Below are 20,721 nucleotides of genomic sequence, written 5' to 3'. Positions count from 1 at the left end.
AAACACACATATCTAAATAATTTTCACATAAAAGAACTCTATGCTAATAATAATCACCCTTCTTCAAATAAATATTTTTAAAATTATCAAAAATAAAAACCAAAATTCACTCCGGCTTTATTTGGCACGACTTTTCTTACTACTTTTTAAAGAAACATTCTAATAAAAAATTTTAATTTTTTTATACTAAAAAATTGCTTTAAAAAATAATAAGAAAGTCATTCCAAATAAAACCTCAATCATATGAATTAGTGAGAAAATATATAAATCACAAGAAAATCAAAATCAGGTAAACTACGATGGTGATTAAATTAACTTTCAACTAAAAAAGTTTAAATTTATGGTCGAGGGTCAACCACCTAATTTTAAAACCCCCATCCTAACAATATCATGAAAGCTGTATAATGGAACAAAAACGACGCAAATCTGAGAAGAAAATCTAACAATAGTGTATCCGAAAGCCATTAACTGGTTATGATTAACCATGACACGAGTTTAACAGCCAAAAGACAAGAAGCATCAAAGTTAATGTGAGAAGAAGCTGAACTACAGGGGATGTTTTGTGACCAATCCACCATCGTCCCCTAAAGTAACAGATGTTACGATGCATTGATCAGTGACTAAAACATAAAAGGCCCACCATGCCTGCACAGATTATGCCAGTTAAGTTTCATTTCCTAAAAACGAAGAACAGAGAACATCTGGGCATTGAGAAAAAAAAGCAAAACTAAAATGTCTGAACTATGTTTCATGCAAGTAAACATAACAAACTCAAAGCGGAAGCTCGAACAAAGATTCACTTCCCCTGAAAACAAATCCAAAGCTTTTCCCAAAGCCAAAGCTCAAAAACAGCTATATTTTTTACTCCTGCGGATGCCAACTGCAGCCTCTCACAGTAAAGGAATAGCAATGTGCCCATTGATAGAAACAAACAGCGCAGAAATAATCTGCTTGAGGGCATTGCTATTTGTTTGATATTCTAGCTTCTACAGTGTTGTAGAAGCATCGAATGGGGGAAGCTGGTCGAAGGATGATGACAGCCAGCCATTCTTTTTTGCATAATCCTGGTAAGATATGTACTTCTCCATGGCATTCGGGATATCAAGAGCTAGATCATCAAGACCATCCTTGACCCTAGAGAAGCCCTTGGACATCTGATTGATAGTGATCAAGCCTTCTCCAAAGCATTCCTGAAGTAGATCCAAGAGCCTGTCATTTTTCTTCTCCATTGCCATAACCAATGCTTTTTTCACCACTTCATGATTGAAGAATGGCATCCCAAGTTCGCGGATACATTGGCAAGCCTCTCCCATATCACCTCCGCTCTCAAACTCCTCCAGAAGTTTTGTGATCTTGTCTTTTGCATCCTCTACCGCCCATCCAGTACCACCACCCCAGCACCTCAGTAGTCTTTCACCAGCATGACGGGCTGAAGCAAGAGAACGGGCACTGTGAACAGTTTCGCTGCCACTACAGTTTGGTAGAAGTTTGCTCTTTATCTCCTCCAGGTTTAGTGGAGCCAAGACATCATCAATGACGGCCCTAGCAAGAAAAAGAGCTAGTTCATCTGAGGCATCCAAAATATCAAGTGCTGTATCTTCTGCTGACTCAAGGAGCATTACGAAACCATCCACAATGTCGGCTGTAGAAAGAATCTCCATCGCTAGGGCTGATAGTAGAACAGATGCCATCTCCTTCTCCCTGTTCTTCCTGTCCAATGCAATTGTGATCAGTTTCTTGATGAAAATAGGATAGTACTGTGGAGCAGCAAGATCTTCAAGGCTTCTAATAAGTTCTGGTATATCATCTGATAGGAAATACTCATGAATAATGGTTACAGATTCTTCCTTAAATCGTTTTATCTTCTCATCTTCTACATCACTGGAGTCCTTATCAGCGTCAGGGAACTTGAAGGAAGGGTCAAGCCAACCTTGAGAAATTGCTTTTGGTACAAGTTGCTGGAAAATAGCTTGGGCAGAAGGAATATCAAGAGTCAAGTCATCAAGGCTCTCAGCAAGACGATAGAATCCTTTAATCATCTGACTAGAGCTTATTAGACCTTCTTCAGCAGCTTCTTCCAAAAGTTTGAAGATAAGAGGTTGAGATGCTGGTGTCTCCATGGCAAGGGTAACAGCCCGTTTAACAACCTCATGGTGGAAGAATGAGACACCTAATTCCCTGATGCACCGGCAGGCCTCTGCTGTATCTCCACTTTCAATGTATTCTCTCAATAGATATGATATTTTCTTTTTCACCTCGTCAACAGTGAGGTGGGTGCTACCTCCCCATTTGCGCTCCACTAACTCTGCATGATGAGGAGCTGAAAGATAGCTCTTTTCAGCAGTCTCAATAACCTGAAGACCCTTAGAATTTTCAGGAAGCATTTTTTTCGCTCTATTGAGAAATGCAGGAGGTATAATATCATCAACAACAGCTCGGGCAACAAAAAGAGCCAAGACTTCAACTGCATCAAGTATGTCGACTGCCAAATCCTCTGCCGACTCCAGAAGTATGATAAAACCATGGCTAATCTGGCTTGCACTAATAACATCAGCATATAAAGCTGAAAGCAAAACTGATGCCATTTCCTTCTCCTTCGCATGCCTATCCATTGCCATAGAAATCAGTTTCTTAATAAAATAATGATGATAATCATCCAAGTCAAGATCTCTGAGATCAGAAGCTGCCAGCTCCACGTCTCCTGTGGTGAAATACTCCTCGATGATAGGTGCCACAGCCTTTTTATAATCATCAATTGGAGACGACACAGTTGCACCCATTAATTGATAAGGCTCCTGTAGCATACAACGTCAAGGAGTTGGGATAAAGCTAATGACGATAACAATGATAATGATGTTCAAATATCAATTAATAAAAGAAAAACGTAAACACCTAAGACACAACCTCTAAATTCTGGTTGAGCCTGGAGACTACCAAATAAAATAATTTAAGGGACACCTTAGAACTCCACCATATCATCTCTATAGCCATGAGCAACATTAGAAGGTTTGAAGTTCATTTGTACCGGTAGTAGCATTTACTAATCAATTATATTATATCCACGAGCCACAAAACAACAAAAACCATGGTATTATAACCAAGCCTGACCTGGTGACAAACTCTAGGCTGGGTGGGTCATATCATTGGATCTCCAGCATTTTATAAAAGGATATTCATGTTGGCCACTCTGATGAGGAACCAAACAGACCAAGTGGGCCATAGCCAAGCCCGGGCCACTAAACATTTCCTCTTTGTCACCAGAGAGAAGTAATCCTAGGATTTGACAATAACATAATACGACTGCAACCAAAGTTCAACAGGCTTGTGCACAATTTTGAGTAGCTTTTTTTAGTATAATATATATGCCATAGTTTTTTAATCCTTGACATGCAACCATTTTCTGCATAAAAGGAATATTGAACTTCCAAAAAAAAATACCCTAAAAAAAATTTACAGCCAATTCGAGGTAGGTATACAAAATAATATCCGGCAGTATTTTTTATTAACCCATCATTAACAGTGGGCCTTGGATTGAGCAATTGTTCAATTGCCGAATACTATGGCAAGAAATGCACAAGTAAAAAAAAAAGCACAAATAATAGATTCAAAAGGTCTAGGGACAGGTAGAACATAGTACCTCACCACTGTCATAATTTGGATCATTACGATCAAGGGGTGCAGCCGAGCCAGTATCAAGGAGCTTACCCCATGTTCCTTTACCGCCAGCACCATCTGTAGGAACAGAAAGGGAGGAAAAAAAAACACTTAAATTTAATAAACTGATCGACTACAAAATATTATAGAGAAATTAAACTTCATCACATGGCATAAAATAGAAGAAACCCTGAAATGTACACACCAGTAATGCAGTATTTTAGACAGGCAGCTAAACAATTAATTTATAGACTAAAAAAGCCCCACTGGGCCAATACAACAGGACCAATCTACATATCTTGAAAAAATCAAGCATCAATGATTGCTAATTACTGGTTACAAATTGATAGTGAAGCCAATTACTTTGTTTTTTATCCAACTCTTAATTTTAAAAACAAAAAACTGCATATGTGGCGACCACTCCATTTCACCATTAGACAATCATCAGACTCCCGGCCTCATCTCCAATGCATAATACAAATTGATGGTGATACAAGTACTATCTATCTTTATCCATATTTTTAAAAACAAGGAACTTCTTAAGTGACAAACACTTCCCTACTTTCACCATTAGACAACATCAGACACCGTAGCTCATCTCCAATGCACAATACAGCCAAATGCCATATATATTGAAAACTAAGACAGTAAAGAGGCCCACTAGGGATATATAGATAGTCCAGTTCAAACCTGTTTTACCATCAAAGAAAAACTAAACAAACAGTTCAGATTCCACAAATAAGAAATTATAGCTCACAACAGAATAAGAAAAGCTACAGATTCAATAAATTCCTTCACTGCATGCAAATCTGAGTGCACACTATCTTGAATTATTAAAAACCAAAATTGTAAAATCTCAGCGTACTGTCTTATGGTATCAATTGTATAATCCTCCATATACAATCACTCCAGACCTCAGAAGAAGTATTAGCAAAAGCAAATTGAGGAAACCAAAATAATTTCAAATGCTCTTGCAGCGACTGGGTTCTCAAAACATCATGCTTGGAAAACAACAACATCATCATCAAGTCATATTCCTACTACATAGGGTCACCTACATGAATCATTTTTCTCCATTGTATCCTATTAATAATCAAACACTCATTTAAATCTAATAAAAAAGGTCATTTCTAATATTTTTCTAACCAATTTTTTTTAGGTCTACCTCATATATCTACTCTCCTAACCGGGTCATCGGAAGACCGATGATTTCTGTGACCAAACCATCTAGGGCGGTTCTCTCTAATCATATCAACCAATTTTTTTTAAGTATGCCTCTATCTTTCTTAATATAGACCAGATCTAAAACATCTACTCTCTAAACCAGGTCATTGGAAGGCTGATATTTTATGTGATCAAACCATCTAAGACTCTCTCTAATCATATCTGCCACTGGAGCTACTCCAACAGTTTCATGTAAATATTTGTTTTGTAATCTATCTCTAAGAGTAAAACAACTCATCCACCTGAGCATCCTCATCTTTGCAACACTTAATTTAATTTTATGCTTCTCTTTTAATAGCCAAAATTCTACACCATAAATTATTGTAGGTCTCACAACTATCTAATAGAACTTTTCCTTAAGTTTGAGGGGTATTTTTCTATCACACAACAGGCCTAATAGCGCAAAGCAAAAATGCTTGAACCATATTATGGCAATTAATTATTTATAGCAATTAAATAACGATCACCGGCAAAGTATGACAGGAGAGTGCAATGCATATGTGATGGTTTCCATATACATAGGACCTGGCATGAAGACAAAAAGCTATCAGACACTAGATCACATTAACAATCCTTTTTGCTCTTTTATTTCAAATGACTCAACATATATTGGTCTAGCTGAGGTCAGAACAAACATAATGGAAATCTGCTAGTAGCATACATGGCGAGAGGGCTTAAAGGTGTCCGCATCAAATCCCACTTGTTATTCTTTCCCTTTTTTAGTTTCGAATTGAAAGATGCAGCCCTTTTAAAGATGATAAGACCTGGCTTACAAGAAATGGAAGGATGAACAAGAATGAAATGGGAAACCTAAAAAAAGAAGGAAAATAGCAACCCTAGTCATAAAAGTAAACCAAAATAAACCTTCCAGTATCTCATAACTTATTAAACTAATCATTTATGTTGGAAAGTTAACTATAGGGGTATGCAACAATGCCCAATGACCTGAAGAGAAAAAAAAAATAAAAAACCTATCTCAAATCAACTGACTAATTGGGCTCGGTCCTCGCATTTTATAGATTGGATATGATTCTTAAAATACACATAATTGAGATAATGGTCAATTCTCAATTCTACTAATAACGTAACTAAAAATTGACCTAATCCAAAACCTAAAAGTTCATAAAAATTCTATTTCAAAAGCTTCGATGGAGGATTCAAATATTCAAATATATCCTTCATAAACTTGTCGTAAATACATAAGTTTCGTTATTTTAAATTGACACTTGAACATTATTTTACATGCTTGCAGGCAAAATTGATTAAAAGAAATACTAATTTTGTTCAATTTAGTTTTGATTGCCACATTGTTGATGAAATAGAATTATTGAATCCAATGTTTAAAATTGTGTATTCGGGTATTGAGGCGTTTTTCATTCGTGAGGCGAGGCGTAAGCCTCAAAATCAAAAGATTGTGTAAACATAAAATTATAAATTTTTTATATACTAATGAGTGAATAATATAAAACATAAAAAAGCATAAGATATGAAGTGAAATCAAAATATCCCAATAATAAGATAACATGAAATACAGTTCAACTCAAAATTCTTTCCCAAATCCCAGTATTCTTTTCATTAACATATAATTCCAATTTCCAAAAATAAATAGCAATGACATATCACATAAGAACTCATAAGTCATCAGCACTGTCATCACTAAGGGTTCTTCATTTGAATCATCATTATGATGAACTGCTCTCTCCCCTTCCTCCTCTCCTATAGAGTCCAATGCCAAGCATTTTCTTTCAAGATTTATGTAAGTTTTAATATATATAGCGTGAGGCGTAAGCCTCATGCCAGTGAGGCGAGGCGGGCCTCAACCATGTTGAGGCGTAAGCCTCATAAAAAAAAAACTCGAGGTGTAAGCATCGAGGCGTTTTTTACTGGAATTGTGCAAAAGCGAGCCTCACATTGCGCAATTTTAAAACATGATTGAATCTTTAATGAGGGTGTAAAGTAAATGAAGGCTGAAGCACTCTTCTTCATTGGAGAATCTCATGTAGAATAATATTAAGCAAATGAGTGCTAAGTAGACTAGAAACTAAAACCTAACTGAAAAGTATGGTTTGAACCAAATTTGGTTCTCAAGTAAATCCACTGGTTATAAATAATTGTTTAAAAAAAAAACAAAAACAAAAAAAAAAAAAAGAAAAAAAACTGGTTATAAATAATTGTTGAATCGAATAGAGTTAGTTGTTTAGACACTTATTCTCAATGAAATCAATTATACAACAATAGGATTGGGATGATAATAAACATATTAAAAGATTAAACTTTTCACATAAGTATTATTAGTAATAAAGAGATTGTTATTAAAATACTTATAGCTGGAAATATTATGAATGTAGCGAATATTTCTGATTCTCAAGTTGCATTAGAAGATAGTTTAAAAATTTTAATTTTTAGAAGAGATGAATAAATTATTACGACATATAACTAAGGAATAAATGATATAAAATAAGATTTTCGCTGATGTCACATGAACAAAAAAATTCGCTCCCGTCTCTCCGTCTGCTAGGGTTTCGCCCTTTTAGGGCTTCTGCCCTTGCGCCGCCATTCTTGCCGGCGGTAAGCTTTTAATGGCGAAAAAATTGCTTGATCCTAGTTTCCTTTCGGGTAAGCAACCTAAATCCTTTAAGGATGTTCTTTCTGGTTCCGTCGATTCGAATGTTTTTCCAGAATTTCGCATTTCTTCGAATCGGGGAATGCCGTCTCTGTGGTTTTCGGAAGATGAATTTTTGCATCTAGCTAAGCCCTTCGAATTTGCGTTGGTTGGGAGATTTCCCCTTAAAGTCTTCTTAGATTACAACCGTAGGTTTTTCGTGATTTTAAAGTTATCTGGGGATTTTCGGTGACTTTGTTGGATAAGCTAATGTTTTAATCAAGCTTGCAATGATATGGATTATGCTAGAGTTTTGCTCACAGGTCACTTGGTTTATGGCTGTTTTATGAAAGTGATAAAGTGGTCTCCGGTTCTAGATTTGTCGAAGATCTCCGATTGTCCCTGTTTGGCTTTCTTTTCCGGGATTACGTCCCCATCTTTTCTCCTCCCGTATTCTTTTTGGTTGGGTTCGGTCTTTGGAAGGCCGATTCATACTGATTCTGCTACGGCTACTGGTTCCCGTCCATCAGTTGCGCGTGTGCTTGTTGAAAATGATGTATCCAAATCCTTTTCTGATACTGTTTGGTTGGGGTCCGGAGAAGTTTGGGTATGCCAGAAAGTCATTTTTGAGGGCATGCCTAATTTTTGTTCTTCTGCAAAGCTTTAGGTCATAAAAAATTAGAATGTCCAAAAATTTTCGTCCAAAACTACCCCGGTTGGTTTCTCTGCCCCGTGGATATTCCCAATCCCTGTTTCTAATGAAGACCCGATTACCGTTCTGTTTTTGATAATTCTGCGAATTATGTAATGTTGTAATCGAGCGAAATGCTTTAAGATGTGAAAAATTTGTTAATTGCCAGTCTCTGTGTGGAGGGTGTGGTTTTGCTGATGTTGATTGTCGGGTTGTTCCTCCTGGTGCGGGTGTGCTGTCTGATTTGGTTGTGGGGGTGTTTTCTACTATTGCTGATGTTTCAAATTGTGTGTGGATCTTAATAATGCTAATGTTTTACACCCTTCTTCTGTCGATGCTGTGCGGGAAGGAGTTGCTTGGACTGCGAGTGTTACTGGTGTTGGTGAAAAGGCTGGAGAAGGATTTTGGTATAATTCTACCTTATCTCTAATGGTGCCGTTTTTTCTTCCTATATTACCGTCTGATTGTGTTGAGGTATTGCTGAGAAATTCTATGGGTGAGCCTGTAACTGGGATCTTCCTCCGGTTTAATTGTTCGGGTGTGCTTCAAAAACGCTCTATGATTTCTAATATAGTCATTGGAGTTTCCCGTTAATTTTGGTTGATACGCGATTTGTGGGCACTTTTTAGGCGACTCCTCTGGACTGGATATTAGGAATCATTTGAATTGGTTGGATTCATCCGAGGGTGAACCTGACTCCGAATTCTCTGATGGAGCTGACTTGGCGTCGCCAAATTTCTGTGGTGGGTCTGACCCGAGTTGTGATTTCACTCTTGTTAATGTTAGACCACTTCTTATGTTGGAATCGGGTAGATCTCGTGGTAGAGGCAGGGGTCGCCGTAGGCGATATTGATTTCTGCTAATCCTCTGTCTTGGTTTTGTTCTTTTTTTGTCGTATGGTTTTGTTGTTATGTCGTAGAATGGGCAATGATGGGTTGGTGCTCGCACCATTGTATTTCGCTGGTGGCAACCATTGCTGTGGAAGTTTCGGGTTGCTTCGGGTCGGCTTTTATTCTCCACCTTTTGGACGGTCCTGGTGGAGTGTGGTGGTGCTGGAAGCCTCAACCACTAACTGAGCCCGCGGTTTCTTTGTAATTTTCTTTTTATTTTTGTGCTCTTTCTTATTGTAACCGTTTTTTATTATTATTAATATATGTTTCTTTTCAAAAAAAAAAGGAATAAATGATATTTATTAAGGTGATTCAAATGGGTATTTAGATTATAGTAGAATGAGCTGTAAGAGGATTTGATAAGGGTATCAAATAGAAAATAGAAATACAATTTAGAACCTATCTTAATGTCATAGTGGCCAATGGCATGACAAAAATACCTAACTGCATACAAAGGTGACAAAAATACCCAACTGCATACAAAGGTGACCAAATCACTAATATTTTTTCTTCAAAAGAAAGAAAAATCATATTGCAAAGATTATTAGGTGGCTATAAAAGATTTTCAATCAAATAACATAAAGCAGTAATTATTGATGTATATTTAAATGTATACATAAAACAATCAAAGGAAATAATCACCCTTAAGTAAAGTAATTGAATTTGAAAATTCACAAATTGTTAATCATTAAAAAAAGGTTTACTAAGAGAAACTAATTAGAATTTTTAGACGGCTAATTTCAGTTAGAAGATTGTCATAGAAATTTTAAGATAATTTAAAATAAGATCATACACTTATAAGGAGATTTGTTGATAGGATGAGGTAAGAAATTATATTTAGGAGAATGATTGTGCTTTCAAAGAGGGTAAAAGTTGAATTAAACTATGGCATGCACTAATTATCAAAAAGCTAAATCCATTAAAGAGTATAATGAACAAAATAAAAACCAAAACTTATTGATTTATATAATAGACTTGGTACTAACAAAGAAGAAAAAGAGATATATAAAACATCTAATATGAGATAAAAAACCTAGAGATTTTATTAAGTTAGATGCATTAAAAAATCTTACTCAATAATAAAAATGTAAAGAAAATATGAAAATGTCAAGAAAATATGAAAATGATACTTTGAAAATTTATTAAAAGAAAGTTTAGATAATAAAATTATTTTAGGAGGGTATTAAGGGTGAATATAATTAGGAATATTAAAGATTGCCCCAAATAATGAAGTAAACTTAATTCTTAAGAAGAAAAATAAAGATAAAGCTTTAAATCTATATGAGATAGCTATCAAGATTCAAAGAGATATGGAAATGTTAACAAATTTTTTTAATGAATTTAAAGGACTAAGTGGAAAATAAATGATTAGAAATAATTTTAATACAAATATTTAAAGAACAAAAGAAAACTTTGAGATTCTGTTAGCTATTAAAATATAAGAGTTATATGTCATACAAAAAAAAGGTAAGAAAGAGATTAATGGAACATGAACTCAAGAAAATTATGCCAACTTTGGAGAACTAATATGGTTTCAAGTCTGAAAGATTAGCTATGGAAGAAATTCTATTAAGACAATTATAGAAGAAATTGTTGAGAGAAAAGAGGATTTATGTGATAGAGACAATTAATAAATATAAGGATAATACAATAAGAAAACAAATAACAAAGAATATAACCACAAATTATGAGTACAATAAAATACATCTTTTCGATATAATCACTATCCAATATTTGGAATTATACTTAATAAGCCAACAAAAAACATACCAAAACTCGCCCTTAAGTTAAATAGGCAAAAAAAAGATAGGTGTCCTAGAGCTTTGACAAAGATATGCACCACTTGTTCCAAATTGGATAAAATACAAGTAAAGATTTTGATAGGAAGTGCTTGAATATTTCATGTAAAACCTAACACTATTGATAAAAACAGCAAAAATAGTCCACAACTCCAATGGAAAACAACTAAAAAAATTTTATTGGAAAATCTGAGGGAAAACATTTGAAATTAACTAGTAGAATAAGAAAAACAACAAAATACAATTGATCCTCTATTCGAGAGATCTATCTCTCCCAAATCTCTAAACGCCGCTAGAGCCAAAAGAAAACCTAAATCTAAGATATCTCAAATTTCAACCAAATTCAAGATGCCCTAATCCTAGGAAAACGAACTATTTAATGCATACAATTCAAAAGGAAATCTATAAACAGTCCCTACATTCAAATATACCTCCCAAATCCCTCAAATTTTTTCCCAAAAAGTTTTGTCGGCTTCTGCGGTTTAGACGACATACGGGAGAGGCGGGATTTCTCGCCTCTGTCTGTGTGAACCGGTCCGTATGGGACCGGCTGGACCGGTCTAACAATACTAACCTCCTAAAAATCCACCTTGCTGCAAGGTGGAAATATGCTCGTGTTCCCATGGGGGTGGTCATCCTTGAGGTGGCTGAAAAAACTTACCAAATTGCTGAATCAAGGGTTGCACTGAAAGAGAAACATCCCCCCTCCTCCAATCTGATCACCTCCAGCCTGTGTAGTCCCACCAGATAATCTTCTCCCAACTCTTGTATGCTCCTAAACATGGTCTTAAGTGATATCATAATTTTGGATAGCCCTGCATCTCCCCTTATAATCACATTTCTCTCATTCATCATTAATTCCATTGTGTGTGCTCCTCAATCATCCTTAATTTCCCCTAAGGTTTGCAACCACTTCATCCCTAGTGGGAGAAAATCCTCCCGTACATGAATCCCCTGGATGGTCAACATCAATCATCTACAGATCCCCTGACCTTTCTCCACCTACCATGTACCAATCATCACCCCAAAATAATCAGTGTCAACCAATTTCACTCCCAGTTGGTTGATGACCTGAATGGAAACGAATTTATTGATAGCCCCACAATCAATCAATACTACCACCTCCACGCCTGCTATTTCCCCCTTCACCTTCATCATATGATTCAAAGTGAATCCTACTACTGAATTCAAGGAGACCTCTGCCACATCTAGATGCAACTTGTCATCCATCTCTCTCTCACCTCCCTCCTCAATTTCCTCGTCATCACAAACAGTGAGAACCTGAAGAGTTTGATCCCTACACTTGTGTCCTAGAATATACTTCTCATCACATCGAAAGCATCCTTTGTCATCTTCTCCTACATCTCTTTCTTCGCCAGACTCTTGAAATTCTCCCCACTCCATCCTTCTACTAGCTTCTCCCTAGTGATCTCATGAAATCCTCCTGATGCCGGACCCTTGGGTGTTAAATGAGTAGTCATCATCCTGTAAGTGCCTCCTGAGCTACTACTCTTAGCTCCCCTCTCTAGATTCTTTTGATTTTCCACCAGTTGGGCTAATTTCATGGCCTCTCCCAAGTCACAAGGCATCATGGCTTCCACTGCCGCTCTGATTTCTGTCTTAAGCCCCTTCATGAAGTTCCCCTCTAAAGCAGACTCTGTTAATCGCTCCACCCGACTGGTCAGATGCTCGAACCACTCCCGATAGTCTGCCATTGATCCATCCTACACCAGTGTGAAAAACTGCTCATAGAAGTCTTCTCCCCAATCAGATTGAAAACATTCTAATAAACAGTCCTTGAATGCTCTCCAGCTCCTTATAGGCCTCCTCTGGTCCCGCCATCGGTACCATGATAATGCCTTCCCCTCTAGACATAGGTTTAATGATATTAATTTCTCCTCATCTGTCAACCTATTAACGACAAAATACATCTCCACCTTATAGATCCACCCATAAGCATTGTCCCCTTAAAAAATTGGCATCTTCAACTTCCTCACCTTTTGATCTCTCATGTTTCCCCTTATTCCTTCATAGTTTCCTCTTTCCCAAGTGCTTGACCCTCCCCAAGTCTCCCGATCTTCCCTTCCTCTTTCATTCTCATACCCTCATTCGAATTCCCCTCTCCTCCCTTCAAAATCAGCAACTCGGCGGCCATAATTTCTTTCCCTATATTCCCAATCAGCACCCCTCTCCTACCCTTCATATGCATGCCTTTCCCCAAACCTATCCTCTGTCCTCCCTCTAGAAAGGCTCCAGATGGGACCTTCTCCCTTCTCCCTCTACAATTTTCACCTCGTCTTCATTCTTATGAATTTCAGAATTCATATTCTTTCTTCTTTCCCTTTCGCCCATGAAGCCATCGATTGGTTGTGGATTTCCAACATCTTCTTCATCATATCCCGTAAATCAGCTACTTGTCCTTCCATGTAGGAAATTTTGTCCTCCACCATCGTCTTTATCTGATTCATCTCCCCTTCCAAACGTTCCTCCAATGCGTCTACCTTCTTGGCTACCGTCAAAAATATCTGGTTTCGCTCCAAAAATCAGCAAACGTTCCTTTCTTCGGATGAAAAATTGCCGCTGAAATTTCAGGAACTCAGCCACTAATGGTCCTAAGACTTGCTCTGATACCAATTTGATAGGAAGTACTTGAATATTTCAAATAAAACCTAACACAATTGGTAAAAACAGCAATAACAGTCCACAACTCCAATGGAAAACAGCAAAAACAGTAATTTTATTGGAAAATCTGAGGAAAAACACTTGAAATTAACTAGTAGAAGAAGAAAAACAGCAATATACAATTGATCCTCTATTCCAGAGGAGGATCTATCTCTCCAAAATCTCTAGACACCACTAAAGCCCAAAGAAAACCTAAATCTAAGATATTTCAAATTTCAGCCAAATTCAAGATGCTCTAACCCTAGGAAAACAAACTATTTCATGCATACAATTCAAAAGGAAATCTCTAAATAGTCCCTACATTCAAATTTCCCTCCCAAATCCCTCAAAATTCTTTCCCAAAAAGTTTTGTCGGAATCTGCGGTTTAGACGGCATATGAGAGAGGCGGGATTTCTCCGCCTCTGTTCGTGTGAACCGGTCCCTATGGGACCTCCTAGACCGGTCTAACATATTTCTAGGAAACATTCTACTTCAACTGATTTGTTTATTCATCAAACATACGATTGCTAGTAATATAGAAGACAATACAATTGTGATAAAAAAAGTCATAAGCTTAATAACAGAGAAGCTAAAATCTCATAAAAGACTTTTAAACACATCATTTCTTTGCAGAATGAGCCAGAGTTTTGTGGTTATAGCTTCAACGCTCAATATGGCAACATTAACCTATTCCATGATTTTCAAGATGATCATATTTCCCCCAACAAAGATATAATATCCAGATGTTGATAGTATAATCAAAATTAAAGAATGCTTTAATATTTTAATGCTCAGACAATCATTTTCCTAGAAACTTCTAATAACCCCAATGCGTCTTTTTCAAATTTTGCATGTACTAGCTTGCCACTCCAATGTCGAATAAGATGTCAAGCCTCATAATTGTCAAATAAATTAGCTTACCAACTAACACTCGATATTGATATGGATCAATAAGGGGTTCATCATTTGTGCTCTGAGTCTCCTTAGGACTATAAAAGAGTTTATAATAAAAAAAGTCTGTTTCTTTTAGAAAATCAAAAGCATAATTCTTTTTAGGGCGGAATACTCTCTCTTTACCATAGGAAAATTTAATACCAAGGAAGTAGTTGGGCCATTTTAGATCTTTGGTTACAAAGTACTTTTGCTAGTACTATTTTACCTTAGAGATGGCATGATGGCCTGATGGGGACATCAGAGCTTGGAAAGTCTATCAGAGATGTGGCCATCGATCTACGGCCACGATTGAGTCGATGTATTTTTGAGTCATATTATGCATTTATCTTTTATTATGTTATGTTGTATTTGTTTTATTATTTTTTTTCTGCTTTTACCCCTTACCCAAGGGAGGTCGTGTGTAAACCCAAAGTGCATAGTCATCTTTTATTTTGAGTCCTTTGTACAAGGCTATATATAGCCCTTATGTTCTTTTTTTCATGTTTAATGAATGAATGATAAAATTTTTTCATTGCTTGAGTTCTTTGTGAGATCTTGAGAGTGCTTGGGAGAGAAATCGCTAGGAGATGGAAATCGGATCACCCACCAACCTTGGAGATGGCCGGGTTCATGGTTCTTCTTCACTAACTCTTTTCCTCTTCCCTTCATCCCCTAACTGCCGGCCTAAGGTTCCCCCCACACCACCCCTAAGTCACCGGCCACCTTAGCCACATGCCACCGTCGATTAACTCCCCCACTCCACGAAGCCACCTTTCCTTCACCCTTTCCCCCACCAAAATTCCCACAAGCCCCCAACCTAGCCGCCGGCCATACCTCTCCCATCTTCCCTCCACAATTCAAATCCCTTGAATACCTTCTATAAGTGACCCCTCTTAATTTAGGAAGGTCTAATTTCAAATTTCAAAATAATTTGAATTTGAAAAATTCTTTTCTAATTAAGAAAATCTATTTTAGGAAAGTTACTAAATTAAATCCTATTTGAATTTCAAATTAGATTGGATTTAATTAAATCTTTTCTAATCCCTAAATCCCAAAATAAGAAACCCAAATATCTCCCCACAATCTCCTCCTAACCCATTGAAGCCGCCGGCCCCCTTATTGAATCCCTTGGGATTTATTTCCAAACCCACTAAGCTCTCTATTGAAAATAATTCCTATTTTCCCCACCTCTCTTGGCCGAAATCTACCAATGCCCCACCTTTTAATTTCTTTCCAAAAGATAATCTCTCCTATTGGAATTAAATTAAAACATTGCCCCTCTCTTGCCCGCCGCCAAATTTAATCCCACGTACCCTCCTTTATAGGTCGCCCACCCTTCTCGCATCCTCCAAAGAAAGACTAGAGAGAAACTTCTTTTTCCTTAGAGAAGTCTCCAAGGGAATGACAAATGATCTCCATCTACGCATCATTCTTTCAAGCCAATGAATGGACGATCCGGAGCTTGACTACGGATTCTCTTACGACAAACAAAGCAACGCCAACATCCTCCACTCCACCTTCGATTTCAACACGGAAGTTGATTGTTCCATTGAAGAGTACGTGGACTGCATCATCTTCACGCTTTCGGAGGCCATTGACGAGCAACTTGTCAATGTCCAGTGGCAAATCATTTCCAGACCATCCCAAGGGTGAACTTCTTCCCCTTCTCATTTAATTTCCTAATCCACTAATCTTGTAGGTGGTGATCAAGTCACAAGGAGCCGTGCTTCGCCTTCTACCTCTGCTTAGTAAACGTAGGATTGAGTGTGTTTTCTATGTTGCTATCTTATTGTTATATTAGGAATTTTGTTGAAAACAACTTAATTCACATGTTGTTGAAATTCTAAGTTATTTTGATAATCCAAATGCTTAGCATGTGATTTGGCCTAAGCATAGCTACCCCTCTTACGTTTTCTTTCATCGTTTTGATTGCTAATAGTCTTAATCGCAATTGTTCTTATCAAAATCATGCAAGTTCTTCTCGCATACATTCAAAAGCATTGTAGTCCTGCATCATGGCCACTTTCCACGAGTAATATCTCATCAATATAAATAACTAATAAGATTGGAGTCGTAACCTGCAGAGGTATGCTTGCTAAATATAGTAATTTATAATGTTGTTGTGAAGACAAATCTCAATCAAGGCTTTACAAATTTTGTCAAACCAAGCTTGTAGAATTTTTAAAACAATAGATAGCATATTGAGTATACATATATAATTTTCCCTTTGAGCAACATACATAGGAGATTGCTCCAATCTTAACTACTTCTTGCATGTCACTATGAAAGAAGACATGACTTACATCCATTTATAGTAAAGGCCAATAACATGGGTGGAGACTTTGTTTGGTGAGCAAAACACATAAGATAAATTTAAAGAACTGTAGTATAAGAGTTAAAAAAAACATAACCGAATAAAGAGTGAAGATGAGTGAGCCGTGATCTAGTAGTTTTGATGAGATTTGATTAATAGGAAAATATTTGGAGAAGGAAATATCATCATAGAACTGACGAGAAGCATTCATGTGAAGCATCAATGCACTTTCCACGTCAAGTAGGCGATGATTTTTGTGTTCAATGCACAATTGTAATAAAGGAAACGTAATCCAATGAAAGCAATTCCTCAAAAAATCTTTATGATCAAAATAATACTCCACAATCTAAGACAGAATTTTTGTAATCAAATATTTTAAAATCTTGGTTTAAAATTGGCAGCTGATATACTCAAAGAATTGGAGTGAAGGTGGCCTGAGAGAAATTAACAATACAAGTTAAAAAAGACTAGATTTACAAGTTCGATGAAGAATTCTAAGTAGTAAGCCATTGTCTAGCCTGCGAGAAACCTTTTTGAATTTCAAAGAGAATAAAAGAGAAGAAATGTATTGCGGGGATCTCAAAATATTGAACTCCATCATAGTCTTTTGAGGATCACAATTTATTAATGATAATTGATAAAAGAAAGAAAGAACATGGTCTAAGCACTGATTAAAATCTGAATACCAAAGGAGACTTGTGAAAAAATTAATGGAAAACTAGTTGACTTGGAGTCACTTTCAAAACCCATAATTCATCAAGCTAAAGCATATAACAAGGACCAATTGGAACTCTTACTGAAAAAGTTCTAACAATCACAAAAGAATGCTAACGCTAATTCTTCAAGCAATGTTTGTACCATAGTATAAGAGATAAATTTGTAAGTGCCTTAAGAGCAAACTTCAAGTCCAATTATGGGCTCAAGTGCATCAAATCATATGATCGGAGATGCTTCTATATATATTAAATATATAACATGTCATGACAGTATCTAAATTATTCATGGACCATTCTCAAAAGTGATTAGTATAAATTTTATTATCATTTCAAAAAGTAAAACCTTGATTATGTTCTCTTGGTTCTAAATTTATATTAAAATTTGCTATCCAAAAGAAAACTTATAAGAGATAATTATTGTATTACAAAAGTCCTGAATTTCAAAACTTTGATTCAAGAAAGAAGTTTGACAATCTTAAATCTATGCGGGTCTTTATCTTCTTATAGTTGACAATCATGAAAGAAAATCACAAAAAGACCAATTAAATTGAACTCTCCCCTAATAGTAATAAAGATGGTGATATCATGTTGAGGCATTATCACTCAAATTTCATGTATCTTGAAAAATCATTTCCTTCATTAGTCAAAGATACTCAAAACCATTAAAGTGCAAGATTTATTAAATATCCAAGCATGTTCGTGATACCTAACCAAATCAATGGTAAAAACCATCTCAACCTTTTAATCGTACACCATGATAGTTAACGACCATCAATAATCAATAATATTACATGTTCTAGATGATTTGTTACCTTTAGTGATGATCACACTAGACTTACATGTATATTTTTATAAAAAAAAAAGGCAGGAGTAGGTCAAATATTGCAAAACATCAACAACATGGTTCAAACCAAATTCCAAGTCAATATACAAATCTTTCAGGCTGATATATGAGAGAGAATATTAACATTTGATTCTTGGATTGCACCTTCTGATTCAAGAGATAGAGCATCAAAGTTCATGTTGATATTCCCAAAAAAATGAAATTATTGAAAAAAAAAATTTAACATGTACTGGAAGTTGTCAAATTCCCTATGTTGCTGCTTACATTCCAAAACAGTTTTAAGGTGAATCCATTCTTACAATAGCATGTCACATCAATAGAATCTCTTCAAGTGTATCTTTTGGCCTTATGTGAAAGTTTAATGTGCACAAGTTATAAAGGGTTTTTCACCATATTTAGTAAATCATTTTTTCAATCCTACCTACATTTTTTGTTTCTTTTTTTCTTATGCGAAACTCTAATGTGTATAAATTGTAAAAGGTGTTTCACCAAAAAAAAAAGAACATTCGGATGTGCTTCACATAGTTGAATTCACTGAGATTAGTGCAACAAATAATATCAACCGCTAGCACTAATCTCAATCCAAATCCAGCTTGTAGGAGTCCATATTGACATAATCTACATCAAGATATCCTGGCAAGATGTTTTTTCCTTCTTCACTACCTTTAGTGAAAGGTTTTCAAATCTAACTGAAACAAAGTTAGCTTAAAATTTTTTTGGAAACAATCATGTCATAGCAAGATTCGATATACTTCTATAACTCATCTCAAGTTCGATTTGATCTACTTGTTTACCAAATGATCGATCTGAATATGAGCATAATTAATTCAACTTAGAAATCAATCAATGGAAATTTTTGTTTCAATTTTTATACAGCCTTGGCGTAATTTTGTATGTATGGAAATTTGCAAACAAATCATCCATTAGCCTATATGATGGGATTCAAAAACCATCCATATGGAATTCTAGCTAAAAAGATAATAAATCTTCAGCAAAAAGTATGTCACATTAATAAATACCGCACCCTAAACCCTAAACAAATAAAACAGCTCCGGTCAACTCATCAGCACAAGAGAGTTGGAAAATTTGGAAAAGCGAACTCACCCTTTTTCACTCTCACGACCTTCCCAGAGTGCGAGCGGCGCACATGCCTTACCAAGCTTCCCCCAGCGGTCGGCCTTCCACCTTTATTGTTATTATGCTCCGGTAGAAGCAAGGCCAGCCCAGTCGGAGATCTCGGAGACGACGAAAGAACCTCCACATTCTGCGCGGCAATCTTCAGCACCTCTCTCTGCTCATCGGTCAAGAAACCCTCCTTAGGCGACGACATCGCCCTCCTCTGCAAACCAAGAACCCAAGAACCAACATCAGCACACACGTATCAACAAAACATCACAGGCAAAATCACCAGATCAAACTCCCGAACACCACTTACAATCGTTAATTACCTCTTCGAGAGCAGCAGTGATGTGCAGAACCCCTGGAAAAATTTTTGATCGCTGCCTTCAGGACTAATTGATCATGTGAGTTATTCGTCTTGGCTCGGGAATCTCGAGCCAAGACAGAGAACACGTTGCCCCAAACGGAGAAGCTCCAAGAAACCCTAAACGCGATCTCCGTCTCCTCCCTAGTTTTTTTCTCTCCCTGAGAAGCCTCCTCGCCACGCTCTCGTCTCCGAATTCCCTTTGCTCTCCGCCAGGTCGGGAAGAAATGGAAGCCTTGGTGAAGCGTAGTATTTATAGCCCGGATGCAGTTTCGGAACACGTCAGTCCGGGATGAGGATCTCATCCGCTGCACACGTGGCACTTAAGATGTAGCCGCGGCGGGCGCGCCGCCGCCACTGGGAGTGGCGTTGCAGTTAGGGTTTTCGCCTTACTAAACGCTGGGAGAAATGACGTAACTGCCCTTCATCCTTATCTTTAGTTTATCCATGAGTGTGCCTGGAAGTATAGGTGTGCGTGTGGTGGAATTAGATAGTTTTTTTTAATTATAAATTTAGGTTATATATTTTATAGTACATTATGTAAATTGTTTTAATAATATAATATTCAACCACATCAAGTCTTTATCCCACTATATGGATTGGCGTCGGCCACATGAATTATTTTTCTCTATTATTTAAATCTAATAAAAAATTATTTCTAATATTTTTTAATTAAATCTTTTTAAGTCTATCACTGTCTCTCTTAACATAGATCAAATCTAGTACATTTATGTTTATAATTGAGTCATCAGAAGGCCAACATTTTATGTGACCAAACCATCTAAAATGGCTCTCTCTAATCTTATATGTCTGTCAGTAGAGCTCCAACCTTTCACGTATATGCTCATTTTGCATTCTATCTCTAAGAGTAAAGCTACCCATCCACCTGAACATCCTCGTATCTGCAAC

At 36.6% G+C, this 20,721-nt stretch overlaps 1 protein-coding gene across 2 annotated transcripts; it reads right to left on the bottom strand.

Annotated features, from left to right (window-relative positions):
* Window positions 1-451: 451 nt before the first annotated feature.
* On the bottom strand, window positions 452-20,061 carry LOC110105147. 2 transcript variants are annotated; one of them, XM_020834532.2, is made up of 4 exons: window positions 19,765-20,061; window positions 19,434-19,668; window positions 3,638-3,732; window positions 452-2,795 (listed from the first exon to the last, which is right to left on the bottom strand). In XM_020834532.2, exons 2-4 carry the CDS (start codon window positions 19,657-19,659, stop codon window positions 987-989), a joined length of 2,130 nt encoding a protein of 709 aa, XP_020690191.1. In that variant the 5' UTR covers window positions 19,660-19,668; window positions 19,765-20,061; the 3' UTR covers window positions 452-986. The 2 variants fall into 2 exon arrangements, with proteins under 2 accessions (XP_020690191.1, XP_020690190.1); XM_020834531.2 differs by having other exon boundaries at window positions 19,778-20,053.
* Between the last annotated feature and the right edge of the window lie 660 nt (window positions 20,062-20,721).

The sequence above is a fragment of the Dendrobium catenatum genome, unplaced genomic scaffold (genome assembly GCF_001605985.2).
Source record: "Dendrobium catenatum unplaced genomic scaffold, ASM160598v2 fragScaff_scaffold_716, whole genome shotgun sequence".
Taxonomy (NCBI): Eukaryota; Viridiplantae; Streptophyta; class Magnoliopsida; order Asparagales; family Orchidaceae; genus Dendrobium; species Dendrobium catenatum.
Note: the sequence above shows the minus strand (reverse complement) of the source record. Positions and strands in the feature narration are given on the sequence as shown.